At 49.5% G+C, this 14,771-nt stretch overlaps 2 protein-coding genes across 2 annotated transcripts; one reads left to right on the top strand and one right to left on the bottom strand.

Annotated features, from left to right (window-relative positions):
• Window positions 1-4,842: 4,842 nt before the first annotated feature.
• On the bottom strand, window positions 4,843-7,938 carry N7533_006431 (uncharacterized protein; the record flags this gene model as incomplete). The annotated part of the gene is made up of 3 exons (XM_057103081.1): window positions 4,843-6,216; window positions 6,273-7,801; window positions 7,857-7,938. 3 exons carry the CDS (start codon window positions 7,936-7,938, stop codon window positions 4,843-4,845), a joined length of 2,985 nt encoding a protein of 994 aa, XP_056958038.1.
• A 1,309-nt stretch (window positions 7,939-9,247) lies between these two features.
• On the top strand, window positions 9,248-13,661 carry N7533_006432 (uncharacterized protein; the record flags this gene model as incomplete). Its single annotated transcript, XM_057103082.1, has 2 exons — window positions 9,248-10,523; window positions 10,585-13,661. 2 exons carry the CDS (start codon window positions 9,248-9,250, stop codon window positions 13,659-13,661), a joined length of 4,353 nt encoding a protein of 1,450 aa, XP_056958039.1.
• Between the last annotated feature and the right edge of the window lie 1,110 nt (window positions 13,662-14,771).

Raw genomic sequence — 14,771 nt, forward strand, 5'->3', positions numbered from 1 at the left:
TCCCATCCTGTGCGTATACGGGCAATATTTGGTATCTCTGGTCACGGTGAAATTGCGTCACTTGCAAAGGGGCCTTGCCAAGTGGTGTCCATCCTGTCCGTCTGAACCCAACACGTTTATCACATCCAGATTCATCAACATATACGAGGTGGTAGGATTTGAAGTCCGAAAGATTGTGCAGATAGTAATCTCGTAAATCAGCATTTTGCTCTCTCGCACGTTGCTGTGCAGTCTTTTTCGACTAACCCTTAGCGACAAGGGCCCTCGGGCCCTCCTAATGCTGGAGGTTGTAACCATGGTCTGAAACTCATCCCAAAGGAATTCAGCCATCTCGTCCAGGTATTGGCCAGGTTTCTCACATATATGATCACAGAGGGCTTCGATTATCAGGGGTGTTATAGTTCGTTTCCGACCTACTCGGGTTTGAGGGGCGTAGATGCTTCTAAATTGTCGTAGGTTTCTGCGGATATTGATGATGGTTAGCTTGTTGCATTGAGCCTGCTCGGCCATTTCAGATATAGTGAAGGACTGGCTCTCTATCATATCACGTATGAGAACGAGCTTGGCTGGGGAGAGTCTTGGAGCCATATCGCCTTGAAGTTAATGGGTGCGAGGGCTGAGAAGATGTGATGCGCAGGGAGGTTGTCGAGTGACCTAAGGGGGAAGAAGGGGCCGTACAGGTTAGCGTGTGTATGTCGGTTTCGTGTAAAATACATCCTTCCCGGTCTGGTGATTGTATTATAAAATACAGCGATAATTATAAAAAGCGGTCTGAGATATAGCTTTAAATAGATTATCCAATCAGAGCTTACATCCGACGGAATTATTTTCCGGGAATGAAGTAGTAAGAGTGCGGAGGTATAACTGATTTCGAAAACTACTGTACGCGAATCCTACTCCAGACGAGAGCAAGGATGGTGATGCTGGGGCATTTTGGCTTTGCATTAGACGATTTTGACATCGACATTGATGATGCCACCCTACATCCTGCGCTACTTAGCTCTTATACGATATTTGCCATGGGTGATTACAATGTCCCGAGTAGTCCATAATCTTACTGTCGCCTCTCGTACGTAAGCACTTTGATCTAGACCGCTGTCTACAAAATTTCACGTATTTCACACGAAACTAGCAGACACATGGTACCTCCTCCCTTTTCTTCTTTTCGTGACGATCAACAGCTTCCTACACAAGGGCTTTCTGCTTACCGTTACTAATCCAGCGACATGGCCACAAGTCTCTCGTCCTCAAGGTTTGTTCTCACCCGCGTTATGATAGAGAGCGAATGTTTCACCACTTCTGAAATAGCTGCCTCAGAACCGCTAGCATGGGGATCCCGTATCGAGGATATTTCGGGCTTGTTGAGCATAGTTACATCCATTACCGATATTGGAGTCAGAAAATCCGGCGGACCACATCATAATTCCACCAAACGCGGCCTCGCTGATATGACCACAGATTAAGGTTGCCAGCGCATCTGGCTGTAGATAATATTGAGCGCCGCTGGAGGTCCCCGTTGCTGCAAAAGGGGCAGCCGGTAAACCGATGAAAATTCTAGCATTGGCAGATGGTGTCCCGGCGACGTTCGCTACCCAGGCATCGAAATTGATGGGCCCATTAACCGAGCAGCTCGGGTTATTATAGAACTGGACCCAAAGATAGTCGAATTTTGTATTTGTGATCGCCAGTTGCATATTAGGCTCCGGAATAGGACATTGTGGCGCCCCCGTAATGTAATAAATATTGGAATGGTCGGAATCGAAGTTAGAGCGCAATTTGTTGATAAGATATTGGTAGTACTGGTTACCACCGGAGACCTCGATATTGAAGTCCCAGCCGTTAACAAATGTGGTACCAAAGGGCCGATGGACCGTATCACTTTCCGCGTTGCCATATGCATCCCAAAGATATTGACCGATAGCTTCAGCCTCCCGCTGAGATGAGAGTGAGTATGCTCCAACCGCGCCACCAAGCGACAAAATGACTTTGACGCCGTTTGACTGGCATTGCTTGATTGCAGTTGCTATATTTTCGCATTGAAAAGACCCACCAGATGCGGAAATTGAGCATGACTGCCCAATGGTACCCGCGGCAATTGTGTTACCATTGCCATATTCATATAGGAATGCTAATACTACGATGTCAATACCGGCGGAGGGTGCACAGTAAACTGATAGATCATTGTTTTCAACAGCAGATCCTCCGTTCTGCCCCCAGTATATGACGTTTTGATAATGATGAGAATCAGTCACATCATCGTTCCTGGCAATAACTGCTGATACGGTAATTCCGAAACAGACAAGGCTTGTCAATACGCTTAGAAGGAGCATCCTTACTCTGATGATGAAATAGATCTGGGTAATCTCCATGCTAAATAAGTTTTAGATCATTCGGGCGCTGTGAGGGAATTAATTCGTTTGGCGGGAAGAAAATAAAATGGGACTCGAGTGAATTAATAACGATGTCCAGTCAATTTATGGACAGATACTAAATGCTGGATTATTAATCCGCTATTAGAACTTAAGGGCCCTCAGCTTGAAAGCAAAACGGCAGTGTTGCCCCAGCAGAATGGAATTGAACGAATTACGACCAACTCACATCACACCGAACAGTACCAATAAATAGCCTTTGCCAATATTCTCTCATTCATTTTCCATATTTTACCAAATTTACCAGCAAAAGTTTATTTTGAACAACGTATATGACCTCATCCATATTTGTTGGCTGTTATGCATTGCTAAGTTGTCGAAGATATTATCAGTCTATGTGCCGTCAAAGCTGCTCGCTTACGATTACTGTACCTCCTGCACTTTTTTTGTCAGAACCTTAATGTCAAGTGGAAAGAGTGGTCAAATACCACTAAGACCCATTTGGGATGGGATGTTGTTCATCGTCCGCCCAATTCCCCACGTATTCGTGTGGTATTCGGGGTAGACTCGGAGTATGGTGTCGTAAGACACCGAAACTAGATGATACAGACTCTCACGAGTGTTCAACCACTCTCATCTTTAATCAATCAATCATCTAATTCTATTGGACATGTTCAGTACTAGCTAGTACATGAATTCCTCATGCTGACACTTAATGCTAGGGCACGCCAAGCCGTATGAGAAAGTTTGAAAAGGTGACTGTACAGACGCGCTCGAAATCAGATTCACCACTCCACTCTCTGTAGTTATTCGTCGAACTCTATCTTGCGTAACGCCATACCTATTACGGTTACACCACCCCTGACCCACAATCTTGGCAGTATTTCAGTACAGTAATAAATAATCGCATAAAAATAGCTCTCGTATCATGGCTGTATGGTCTATGCCCTGTCACTCACTTCCAAACACACCAAACAGACTGGTTGACAAAGACTCGGTCAGTTGCCTGGCCTCCTTCGCACCTCTCCTTCTTCCCTTCGATCACCAACGCTCACCCCACTTAACCAACTCACTGCACGAGCGAAGACATACATAGATACAGTACAATACTGGTGGGATGAAGAATTTCTTTACGTACGACTTACTTGCCCTACAAAATGCTGGACTCATTGGATCCCGCCCCCTGTTGAACCCTGGATGACCAAAATGTGCTGAAGTTCGGTTTACTAGGAAATTGAGGCCGATGACTAACCGCTTTTATCCCAACAGTGATGAATCCCAAGCTTAAGACCCCGCCGCCCGATCCATCGGACCAGGCAAGGCCACTCCAGGATTATACAAACACACACCGCCCCTTAAAATTGGACCCTTCACTGGACTGCTGCCGCCAGGACGGTCCCAGTACATTCTTCACTACTAGAGACTATTAACTAATAATGCAAACATGTCGAGAAGAGAACGAACAATGAATCAAAATGCTGCGAAGGAGAGCAACATAAGAAATTGAGGAAAGATAAACACTGATCAAAAACCGGGGATAAAGCTGTGCCCCGAGAACGTGAGAAAAATGACACGATCTGATGAACAAGCGATCGCTAAATTTGTTGCAGAAATAGCAAAAAGAAAGGGGTAGATCGGACGGTATTCAGCGGGCAGCCACAGAAGATTGAGTCCATTATAGGTGATCCAAGAACCGTCATTATTCAATCCATACCCGTATCGCTTAGGCAAAGAGGTCGAGCAGTAAGGCACGTGACCGGTAGGACTAGTGAAAGGTAGATCAAACGTACCAACTGACGTGTGTAGATGATTGAGACTTTTTTTATCAAATTGAAGGAAGTGGGAGTTGATATCGAGTTTCCACGCGCACAGGCCGGTGGCCAGATCCCAGATCCTGACTGTGATATCAGAAGACGCTGATGCAAGTCGGCTTCCGTCTTGCGACCAAGCAATTGAGTGGACCAGTGAGTTATGCCCCTCGAGGGTTAATTCGCACTGGCTTGTGGCGGGATCCCAGATCTTGACTGTCTTATCCCAGGACGCTGATGCGAGTCGGCTTCCATTTTGCGACCAGGAAATCGAGCGGACCGACTCGCTATGTCCCCTAAGGGTTAATATACATTGGCCAGTCTCTTGATCCCAGATCTTGACTGTCTTATCTTCAGACGCTGATGCGAGTCGGCTTCCATTTTGCGACCAGGCAATCGAGGTGACTGTAGCACTATGCCCGCTAAGTGTTGACGCGCAGTGGCCAGTGGCCGGATCCCAGATCCTGACTGTCTCATCCTTGGACGCTGATGCGAGTCGGCTTCCATCTTGCGACCAAGCGATCGAACCGACCGACTCGCTATGCCCTATAAGGGTTGACGCGCATTGGCCAGTGACCGGCTTCCAGATGCTAATTGTCTTATCAAGGGACGCTGATGCGAGTCGACTTCCATTTTCCGACCAGGAAATTGAGATGACAGCGGCACTATGCCCCCCTAAGGGTTGACGTGCATTGGCCAGTGGCCGGATTCCAGATCCTAACTGTCTCATCCTTGGACGCTGATGCGAGTCGGCTTCCGTCTTGCGACCACGCAATCGAAAACACTGAGTCAGTGTGTCCCGTAGGGGTCAACATGTATTGGCGAGTGGCCGGATCCCAGATTTTGATAGTACTATCAACTGACGCTGACGCGAGTCGACTTCCACCGTGCGACCACCTGATTAATTCGACAGCGTGACTATGTCCCCTAAGGGTTGATATACATTGACCGGTGGACCGATCCCAGATTCTGACTGTCGTATCACCAGACGCTGATGCGAGTTGGCTTCCATTGGGTGACCATGCAATTGAGCATACTTGTTCGCCATGCCCCTTAAGGATTAATACACACTGGCCGGTGGTGGAATCCCAGATCCTAACTGTCTTATCACCTGACGCTGATGCGAGTTGGCTTCCATTGGGTGACCACGTAATCGAAAGAACCGAGTCGTTATGCCCCTCAAGGGTCGATAGGCATTGGCCAGTAGCCGGATCCCAGATCCTAATCGTTTGATCCCAGGATGCTGAGGCCAGTTGGCTCCCATTTTGCGACCACATAATCGAACGAACCGGCTCGCTATGCCCTTCAAGGAGGAAGGTACACTGGTGGGAGGCCGGATCCCAGATTCTAGTTGTAGTATCATCTGACGCTGATGCGAGTCGGCTTCCATCGGGCGACCAGGCAATTGGCTCAACCAAGTCGCTATGTCCCTCAAGGGTCGATAGGCATTGGCCAGTGGACGGATCCCAGATCTTAACTGTCTTATCCCTAGATGCTGATGCGAGTCGGCTTCCATTAGGCGACCACGCAATTGAGCACACTGAATCGCTATGCCCCTTAAGGATTAATACACACTGGCCGGTGGCGGAATCCCAGATCCTAACTGTTTCATCCATGGATGCTGATGCGAGTTGATTTCCATCTTGCGACCACGCAATCGAATCGACGTAGTGACTATGCCCCCTAAGGGTTAACGCGCAAATACCGGTAGCCGGATCCCAGACCATGACTGTCTTATCCCAGGATGCTGATGCGAGTCGATTGCCATCAGGCGACCAGGCAATCGAGCTGACCCCATAGGTATGTCCCTCGAGAGTGTGCAGACAGAGACTCCAACTTTCCTCAACTAGTGGAGCTTTTAAAACCCAGTCTGGTCTCTGTTTCTGAAAACATTTTCTTGTGAGACTTTGCGTTGGGCTGAACATGAGAGGCGAACAATACACTTGTAGAGGACTGCTTTCAATTGCAATCCTGAAATATCGAATGAACCTAGAGGCGTCTTGAGACCGAAGGAATATAGCTTGTGAGTTTGAGTTTTCCTATTGGAGCAGGTTCTTTGTTAGGATAGAACATTATCTCTAGACAAATCACATACCTGAATTAACATCTCCAGCTTTTCCATCCCTTGGATACCAGTTGAAACTTTCCCTAAAATACTAAGGGCCTCGAGCCAGTGGAGTAATTTCTGCTGTAGAAACGTATCCACGCGACCGCTCTCATTAAGGCTCAGGTCATAAGACTTATTGCGTTCGCTATCTTGAAGATGGTCTATCCAATAGACACATGCGTACTCTGCCGCTGCTAGTGGATTTGGGCTGGGCTGTCTCGCATCCTTGATTGAGAGCCCAGGTAACTTGATGTCAAAGATATCACGTCGAAGCGTTTTGAACATCACTTCAAGACAATGGGAGAAAATCATGTGATGCTCAGCTCCTATACCACTAGGAAATATCTCATTTAGAGCTTCCTGAAGTAGAAAATCCTTGGCAGACTGATGAACAAATGTAATAGTATTTTCTCGTAATGTCAAAAATGAGCCACAAACTGTGATAATCTCTGAGAGGGCTTCGTCATCGTAGTCATAATCTGGCACTTCAATAAGTGAAGACAGTTCGCTAATCGTGATAGGTCGATAGACTGTTGACATGATAGCTAGTATCTGTTTGCAAAATTCGGCGTCTTCCGACTGGCTAACCTGATCAATCATTCGGCCGTAAAGATCGTTCAATCCAGGAGGGAATTCTTCTAGCTTCTTAATGGCGTGCCTCGTCGGTGTCCTACCAAGGTTTTGACAGACCAAAGCTACCCAAAGGAAAGTGCCTTGCGAGTTTGACAATAAGTGACGGCAGATCATCTCACGAATCTCGTCTTTGTACTTTTTGACCTGGGCTAAAGAGTTGACCTTATGCTCGATGAATATATTCACGGATTCGGACACATATGTATCGTTTAGCTCCAAGGAAATCGGAGCTACATAGCTTCCAATATCAAGACGCTCAATGATTTCAGGCCAATTACGGCTAGAGACAATCCACTTTATCTGGGGGTGGACAGATGACTCTTGGACGATCAAGTCTATAAGGGAGCGAAGACTATCTGTGCACTCATCCAAGGCGTCAATGATGAGAAAGGCACCGCCTAAGGACGAGTCTTTCAGAATATCCGTAAAGATAGTCGAGAGCGCACTCCAAGCATTAGTGTCCTCAAATAGGGCCTTCCCCGCTTGGTCATACCGAGTCCGCACATGGGAGAGAAGGGATGGGTTCTTTTGAACGAGTAAATATATCAAACCACGTAAGACGGAAGTGGCGCTATTAATTCGCACATCGGTGGCTTGGCAGAAAAAGAATGAGACATTCCCAGTGTTGCCATGCAATTGTGTCAACTCATCGATGATACCACATAGGAGCATTGTCTTGCCTTTGCCGGGATCACCTCTAATCCAGAGAAGACGACTACCTTGGTTGTTTTGCCACTGTTTGAATTCCTCGTTGTCTAAGATCCATCGATATGAGTCTTTAAGCAGCCCCCCGTTGGTGTTCTGAATACGGTTTTTATCATCGCAAGGATTGGTCGTACGCAAATCCCGAAGGCATGCTTGATTCACAGACGATTCTTGTTGAACTAGAAGCAGTTACTTATTAGCCACATCCCGTTGGAATTGTGATTCCTCACTCACAGAAGTTTGCAGTGATAGAAGCACAGTTTTGGGCAACTTGGATTCCAGAGTTTATGCCATTGTAGGACGTGGAAAGCGCCATGATTACGGGTAGGTTGTCTGAGCAGGGGAATGACTTTACAATCAGATCTTCAGATACCCCGCTATCAGGTGATCTATCTAGACGTCGGAGTTAACCGTGTTGATTTTCGTAATCCAAATTCGCTCCAAAAGGCAAGCTGTTGTCTTTTCGCTTGCTTTGGCCAGAGGTAGATAACCAAGTGATGCTCCCTGCTACATTCCTTAGCTCCCGTGGAAAGTGACGGTCTGATGAGAGTGACGAACTTTGAGGTTAACCATTAACTACAGGGGAACGATCGTATCCATGTTTCTGTTCATTTACAACCCCACACCCGTGTAATTTATTCTTACGATACATTTCGAGAATTAGTAACAGACTAAATCGAAGATGGACTAGCGCGTTTCAGAATAGAGTTCAAGAAAGAAGAGAAGAGAGTAAAAAGGTGAAACTGATTTCGAGCGCGCCTGTAATTTTCAGGGTCCCTCGCGGAAAGTCACCTTCTCGTGGTGAGGGATGTCAGTAGGTTGGACTGCAAGGTCTGGCCGAAGCTGAGAACTTTCCAAAACGAAACTCCGGCGGAAACTCCTTTATTGGTTGTGACGACACGGCGGGAAGGTTTCAAAAGAACACGTCGACAACTCCGCAACGTCGACGAGCCTCCGAACAACCGACCTGCCTACATATTTCCAACCTATACTGACCGGGTTTTGCTCAAAATAACTCACCTGCCCTACCGGTTCGATCGCATGTCGATTCGTCAGTCCTTCGTCTGCTATCTGGTGTTGCCGCCAGCGAGGCAGTCAGCTACTTCGGGCGTTAATATGAGAAGTACTCTCGGTAAATCGCTACTCAGGGAAGAGGTTCACGAAACTACATCGAGAATGGACACGTGGGGGGGTCCGGTGTCACAGAGGGATAGGTTATTGCTTTTGGGGGAGATGATATGATGACGACAACAACAACAACAACAACAACAAGAAATCGTTAAGGACATACCCGTATGGGCTAGAGGGGTTTTTGGCAGCTGGTTCAGCTTTTCCTCTCGAAAATGAGACTATGACAAAATGTATGCAGTGGAAAGATCAAATAGCGTATAGGTGCCCTCTAGGTTTGAAACCTCCGGGCGTAATGAATTGTGTGTGTGTGTAATTTTCAGGAGTGTAATAGGGCTCGAAGCATAGGAGGTACCCCTCAGCGACGATCAAGCATAGAGACTCGAAGCGACGCTACATTGGGACTCGAATATTCCGATCTTCAATCGACTGTATCAATTGTGAGCACCTGGAAGACCCTGTAACTAAAGTGGGAAGCGTGGTATCCATTGCGAAAAATGTCGGGACGGGCCGCGATGCGAACCCCTGAACCCCCTGACCGCGACGATCACGAAGATCCACCACCGCGACTGTTGAGACCGAAACGCACTACCAGACCACCAAGCAACTATGCGCAAGAGCAGGAGAAATGTACTGAGCAGAGAGAGACGCGCTCTCAGCAGAGCAAGAGAACCCAAGACAAACCAGTAGCCCAACATGACGCGGTAGCTTCGGACGACTCGACAGAGAGCGAGGACCTGAACACCGCCAAACTTGTGAAGGAGCTTGTCAAACTCAGGAGAGAGATCAGACAGCGAGATGATTTGCATAGAGAAGAGATCCAGAAAGTTCAAGAAGAATTTCAGAAAGAATTTCAGAAAGTCAAGGAAGAATTTGGTGCCGCACTCGCAGAAGTTCGACACGAGTTACGGATCCTGACTGACAGACCCCCGACACCGCAATCGCACTGCGAATCATGTTCACAGAACAGCCACGATGAGATCCTCCGCGAAATTCATTCCCTGCGCGATGCCATCAGCACTGCCGTTCCCACTGGCTCCCCGTCCTATGCGGATGTTGCCCGTACCCCGCCAACCAGTCAACCGAGCAACATACGAACTCTCTCATCGTCGAACACGACACCGACCACCCTCACTGACACGTTATATTGCACGATAGATACCTCGAAGATGGCAGATAATGAAAACGAGAGAATGTCCGCAGGCCGAGTCAGGGTGGCGGTTGAGACAGAGATCCGGGCGCTGGAAGGCCACATGCACTGGCGCTGTCGCGCTGTCACTGTGGACCCGAAAAACACTAACCGGATCAGGGTAGCTTGCCGAGACGAAGCTGAGCATCAGCTAGTCAAAAAGGCGGCGGAAGCAAAGATCGGCACAGGAGCCCGGGTGCTTCGTGACGAACTGTACCCGATCAAAGTTGACAGTGTCAACAAGGCCGCAGTCCTAGATGACAAAGATGAGATCCGAGCCGGTGTCGCGGCAGCCTTTAGCGAGGAGAACGAAGCTACCGTGGCCAAGATCGCATGGCTCAGCAGGAAAGAAAGTGCAAAGGCGTATGGGTCAATGGTTGTGTACCTAACCAAAGGCTCTGACGTACGGAGGCTCCTGGCCGAAGGGTTCTTCCACGCTGGGGGAGAATCTGGCGTGACCAGCGCCTTTGAATATCGACCACGTCCGATGCAATGCTACAACTGCCAGGAGATTGGCCACAAGGCCTTCCAGTGCAGGAACGTCCAGAGGTGTGCAAAATGCGCTATGGAGGGCCACCGCCACAGTAACTGCGCCCAAACGGTTCCAAAGTGCGTTCCATGCGGAGGCCCACATGAATCATACAGCAAAAATTGCCAGAAGCTCTATCCGTCACGTCATGAATAAAACACTCCGAATAATCCAACTGAATGTGAGGAAACAGGGAGCAGTGCATGATAGTTTAATGAACGACGAAGAAACTCAGGGGGCAGTGGCACTGGCGATTCAGGAACCCCAAGCGAGAAGAATTCAAGGCCGGCTGTTGACAACCCCGATGGGACATCACAAATGGACCAAGATGGTTCCCTCTACCTGGAGGGAGGGCCGATGGGCGATCCGAAGTATGCTTTGGATCAATAAGGAAGTGGAAGCGGAGCAAGTGCCGATCGAGTCGCCGGATCTGACGGCGGCGGTCATCCGCCTCCCCGAGCGACTGATTTTTATGGCATCGGTTTACGTAGAGGGAGGGGATGCCTCGGCGTTGGACGACGCATGCGATCACCTTAGAAAAGCAATCACAAAGGTACAGCGAGATTCGGGGACTGTGGTGGAGGTCATGGTTGTAGGGGACTTCAACCGCCATGATCAACTCTGGGGGAGAGACGACGTGTCTTTGACAAGACAAGGAGAGGCGGATCCAATCATCGACATCATGAACGAATTTTCTCTGAGTAGCCTACTCAAACGAGGCACGAAGACATGGCACGGCGGAGGGCAGACTGGGGACTGTGAGTCCACGATCGACCTCGTTCTGGCCTCGGAAAACTTGACGGACTCGATGGTCAAGTGTGCAATACACGTAACAGAGCATGGCTCGGGCCACTGCGCCATTGAGACTGTTTTCGATGCGCCGTGGCCGACCCCACAGCATACGGAACGACTTCTGCTGAAGAACGCACCATGGAAGGAAATCAATACCAGGATCGCGACTACCCTAGCCAGCAATCCGTCGGAAGGGACGGTACAGCGAAAGACCGACCGACTCATGTCAGCGGTATTGGAAGCGGTGTATACTTTAACACCGAGGGCCAAACCGTCGCCACACGCAAAGCGATGGTGGACGGCAGACCTAACACAGCTCCGTCAGATATACACATATTGGAGAAACCACGCCCGCTCGGAGCGACGAGCAGGGCGAAAGGTACCACACCTGGAAAGTATGGCCGCGAGTGCGGCGAAACAATACCACGATGCTATTCGCAAACAAAAGAAGAAACACTGGAATGAGTTTCTGGCGGACAACAATAATATATGGAAAGCCGCGAAATACCTGAAGTCGGGAGACGACGCAGCATTCGGGAAGCTCCCGCAGCTCCTCAGGGCAGATGGAACCACTACCACTGACCACAAGGAGCAAGCAGAAGAACTACTGACCAAATTTTTCCCGCCCCTGCCAGACAGAATTGATGATGAAGGAGCCAGGCCGCAGAGAGCGCCGGTAGAGATGCCGGCCATCACCATGGAAGAGGTCGAACGGCAGTTGTTGGCCGCAAAATCTTGGAAAGCGCCGGGCGAGGACGGTCTACCGGTGATAGTGTGGAAGATGACGTGGCCTGCGGTCAAAAACCGGGTCCTAGAACTATTCCAGGCATCGCTGGACGAAGGCACGTTACCGAGGCAATGGAGACATGTGAAGATCATACCGCTAAAGAAACCGAACAAAGAGAACTATACTATTGCGAAGGCTTGGAGGCCGATCTCACTCCTGGCGACACTGGGGAAGGTACTGGAATCAATCATTGCAGAAAGGATCTCACATGCGGTGGAGACATATGGCCTGCTTCCGACTAGTCACTTTGGGGCCCGAAAGCAGCGATCCGCGGAGCAAGTACTTTTACTCTTACAAGAGCAAATCTACGCGGCGTGGCGTGGCCGACGGGTCCTAAGTTTGATCAGCTTCGACGTCAAGGGGGCCTACAATGGGGTTTGCAAAGAACGACTGCTCCAGAGGATGAAAGCGCGAGGGATACCGGAGGTCCTGCTCCGGTGGGTCGAAGCGTTCTGCTCGGAGCGAACGGCGACCATCCAGATCAATGGCCAAGCATCTGAGGCGCGAAGCCTCCCACAGGCTGGTCTGCCTCAGGGTTCTCCACTGTCCCCGATCCTCTTCCTCTTTTTCAACGTAGATCTCGTACAGCGACAGATCGATGGCCAAGGAGGAGCGATTGCCTTCGTGGATGACTTCACCGCGTGGGTGACTGGACCGACTGCGCAGAGCAACCGGAATGGTATTGAAGCGATCGTCAATGAAGCACTCGACTGGGAAAAGAGAAGTGGAGCGACCTTTGAAGCAGAGAAAACTGCTATTATACACTTCGCCTCCAAGGCCCGCAAGTCAGACTCGGAGCCATTCACTATTAAGGGGGAGACCGTTGAACCTAAAGACTATGTTAAGATTCTTGGCGTGATAATGGATACAAGACTCAAATACAAGGAACATATCGCGAGAGCGGCGTCCAAAGGCCTGGAAGCAGCGATGGAGCTGCGACGGCTTCGTGGCCTATCCCCAGCAACAGCGCGGCAATTATTTACGTCGACTGTGGCCCCGGTGGTGGACTATGCCTCCAATGTCTGGATGCACGCTTTCAAGAACAAGAATATCGGGCCGATCAACCGGATTCAACGAGTCGGAGCGCAAGCGATTGTTGGGACATTCCTCACAGTCGCGATCAGCGTAGCGGAAGCGGAGGCTCACATCGCCACAGTGCAACACCGGGTCTGGAAACGAGCTGTGAAGATGTGGACAGACATGCATACCCTACCAGCAACCAATCCGCTCCGCAGGAGTACAGCTCAGATCAAAAAATTCAGAAGATACCACCGTTCACCATTATATCATGTTGCAGACGCGCTGAAAAGAACCGAGATGGAATCACTGGAAACCATCAATCCATTCACCTTGGCACCATGGGAGGAGCGTGTGCAGAGCGATAGTCATGAAACCCCAGAGACACAGACCGAAGCAGGTGGAGTCATGCGGATCGCGGTCAGTAGTTCAGCACGGAACGATCTGGTTGGATTTGGAGTGGCGATCGAGAAGCGGCCACCTCGTTATCGAAAACCGAGGCTGAAGACCTTCTCTGTCACACTGGGCGCAAGAGCAGAGCAAAACCCATACTCCGGCGAATTGGCAGCAATGGTATACGCACTGGGCACGCTATAGGGACTGAAACGGTGCAGGGTCATGCTACTCACGAGCAACAAAGCGGCGACTCTCACGCTGAGGAATCCTCGACAACAGTCGGGCCAGGAACACATCTACCAAGTATACAAGCTGATCAAGAGACTACGGAAGCATGAGAACCACATCAACATCTGTTGGGTCCCGACCAGCGAAGATAATCACCTGCTAGGCCTAGCAAAAGAGCAGGCTCGGACCGCAACCCAAGAGGATTCTACCCCGCAGGCACAGGTCCCCCGGATGAAGTCGACAACACTGAACATCTCACGATCCCAAGCAGTCCCCAAAAATTGTCTACCAGAGAATATAGGGAAACACTCCAAGCGAGTGGATGCAGCACTTCCAGGGAAACACGCCCGACAGCTATATGATCGATTGTCTTGGAAAGAAGCAAGCGTGCTAGCCCAGCTCCGGACTGGTATGGCGAGACTTAATGGATACCTCTATCGCATCAACGTTGCAGAGACGGACCAATGCGCATGTGGACAAGCCAGAGAGACTGTGGAGCACTTCCTCTTCCGATGTCAGCGGTGGACCACGCACCGGACGGAAATGCTGCAATGTACCCATACTCACCGAGGCAACATATCCTTTTTCCTAGGCGGGAAATCGCCTTTGGATGACCAGAACTGGAAGCCGAATTTGGAAGCAGTGCGAGCCACAATACGGTTTGCAATCACCACGGGCCGACTTGACGCCACTTAAGCATATCGACCAACACAGATTAACCCTACCCCGACCCAACCCCAATCTAACCCCCACTATATACCTTGTGCCAGAGACGGTAGACGCGCTTCAACTGCCGAGGATAGGATGTTGAACACTTGGAGAAGCGCCTTCAAGCAAGTCTACTCACTAAAAACTAACCCACAAGGACTCGCTAAGATATTGATATCTGAGATGACATACAGTGAAAGGAATCTTGTATGGGCTCCAAGGAGGCACAGCATTAGCTAAGGCATGTAAATTTAGATCAGCGATAGTTGCCCTTTCGGTTCAGCCGCCGGGCGTTAATAAATTGTGTGTGTGTGTGTGTGTGTAATTTTCAGGTCTCTTTCTTTATACATCCAAATCCTGATTGCAATTTACTGT

The sequence above is a fragment of the Penicillium manginii genome (assembly GCF_028828005.1).
Source record: "Penicillium manginii strain IBT 31320 chromosome Unknown utg000005l:1.0-5665137.0:1.0-5668048.0, whole genome shotgun sequence".
NCBI lineage: Eukaryota > Fungi > Ascomycota > Eurotiomycetes > Eurotiales > Aspergillaceae > Penicillium > Penicillium manginii.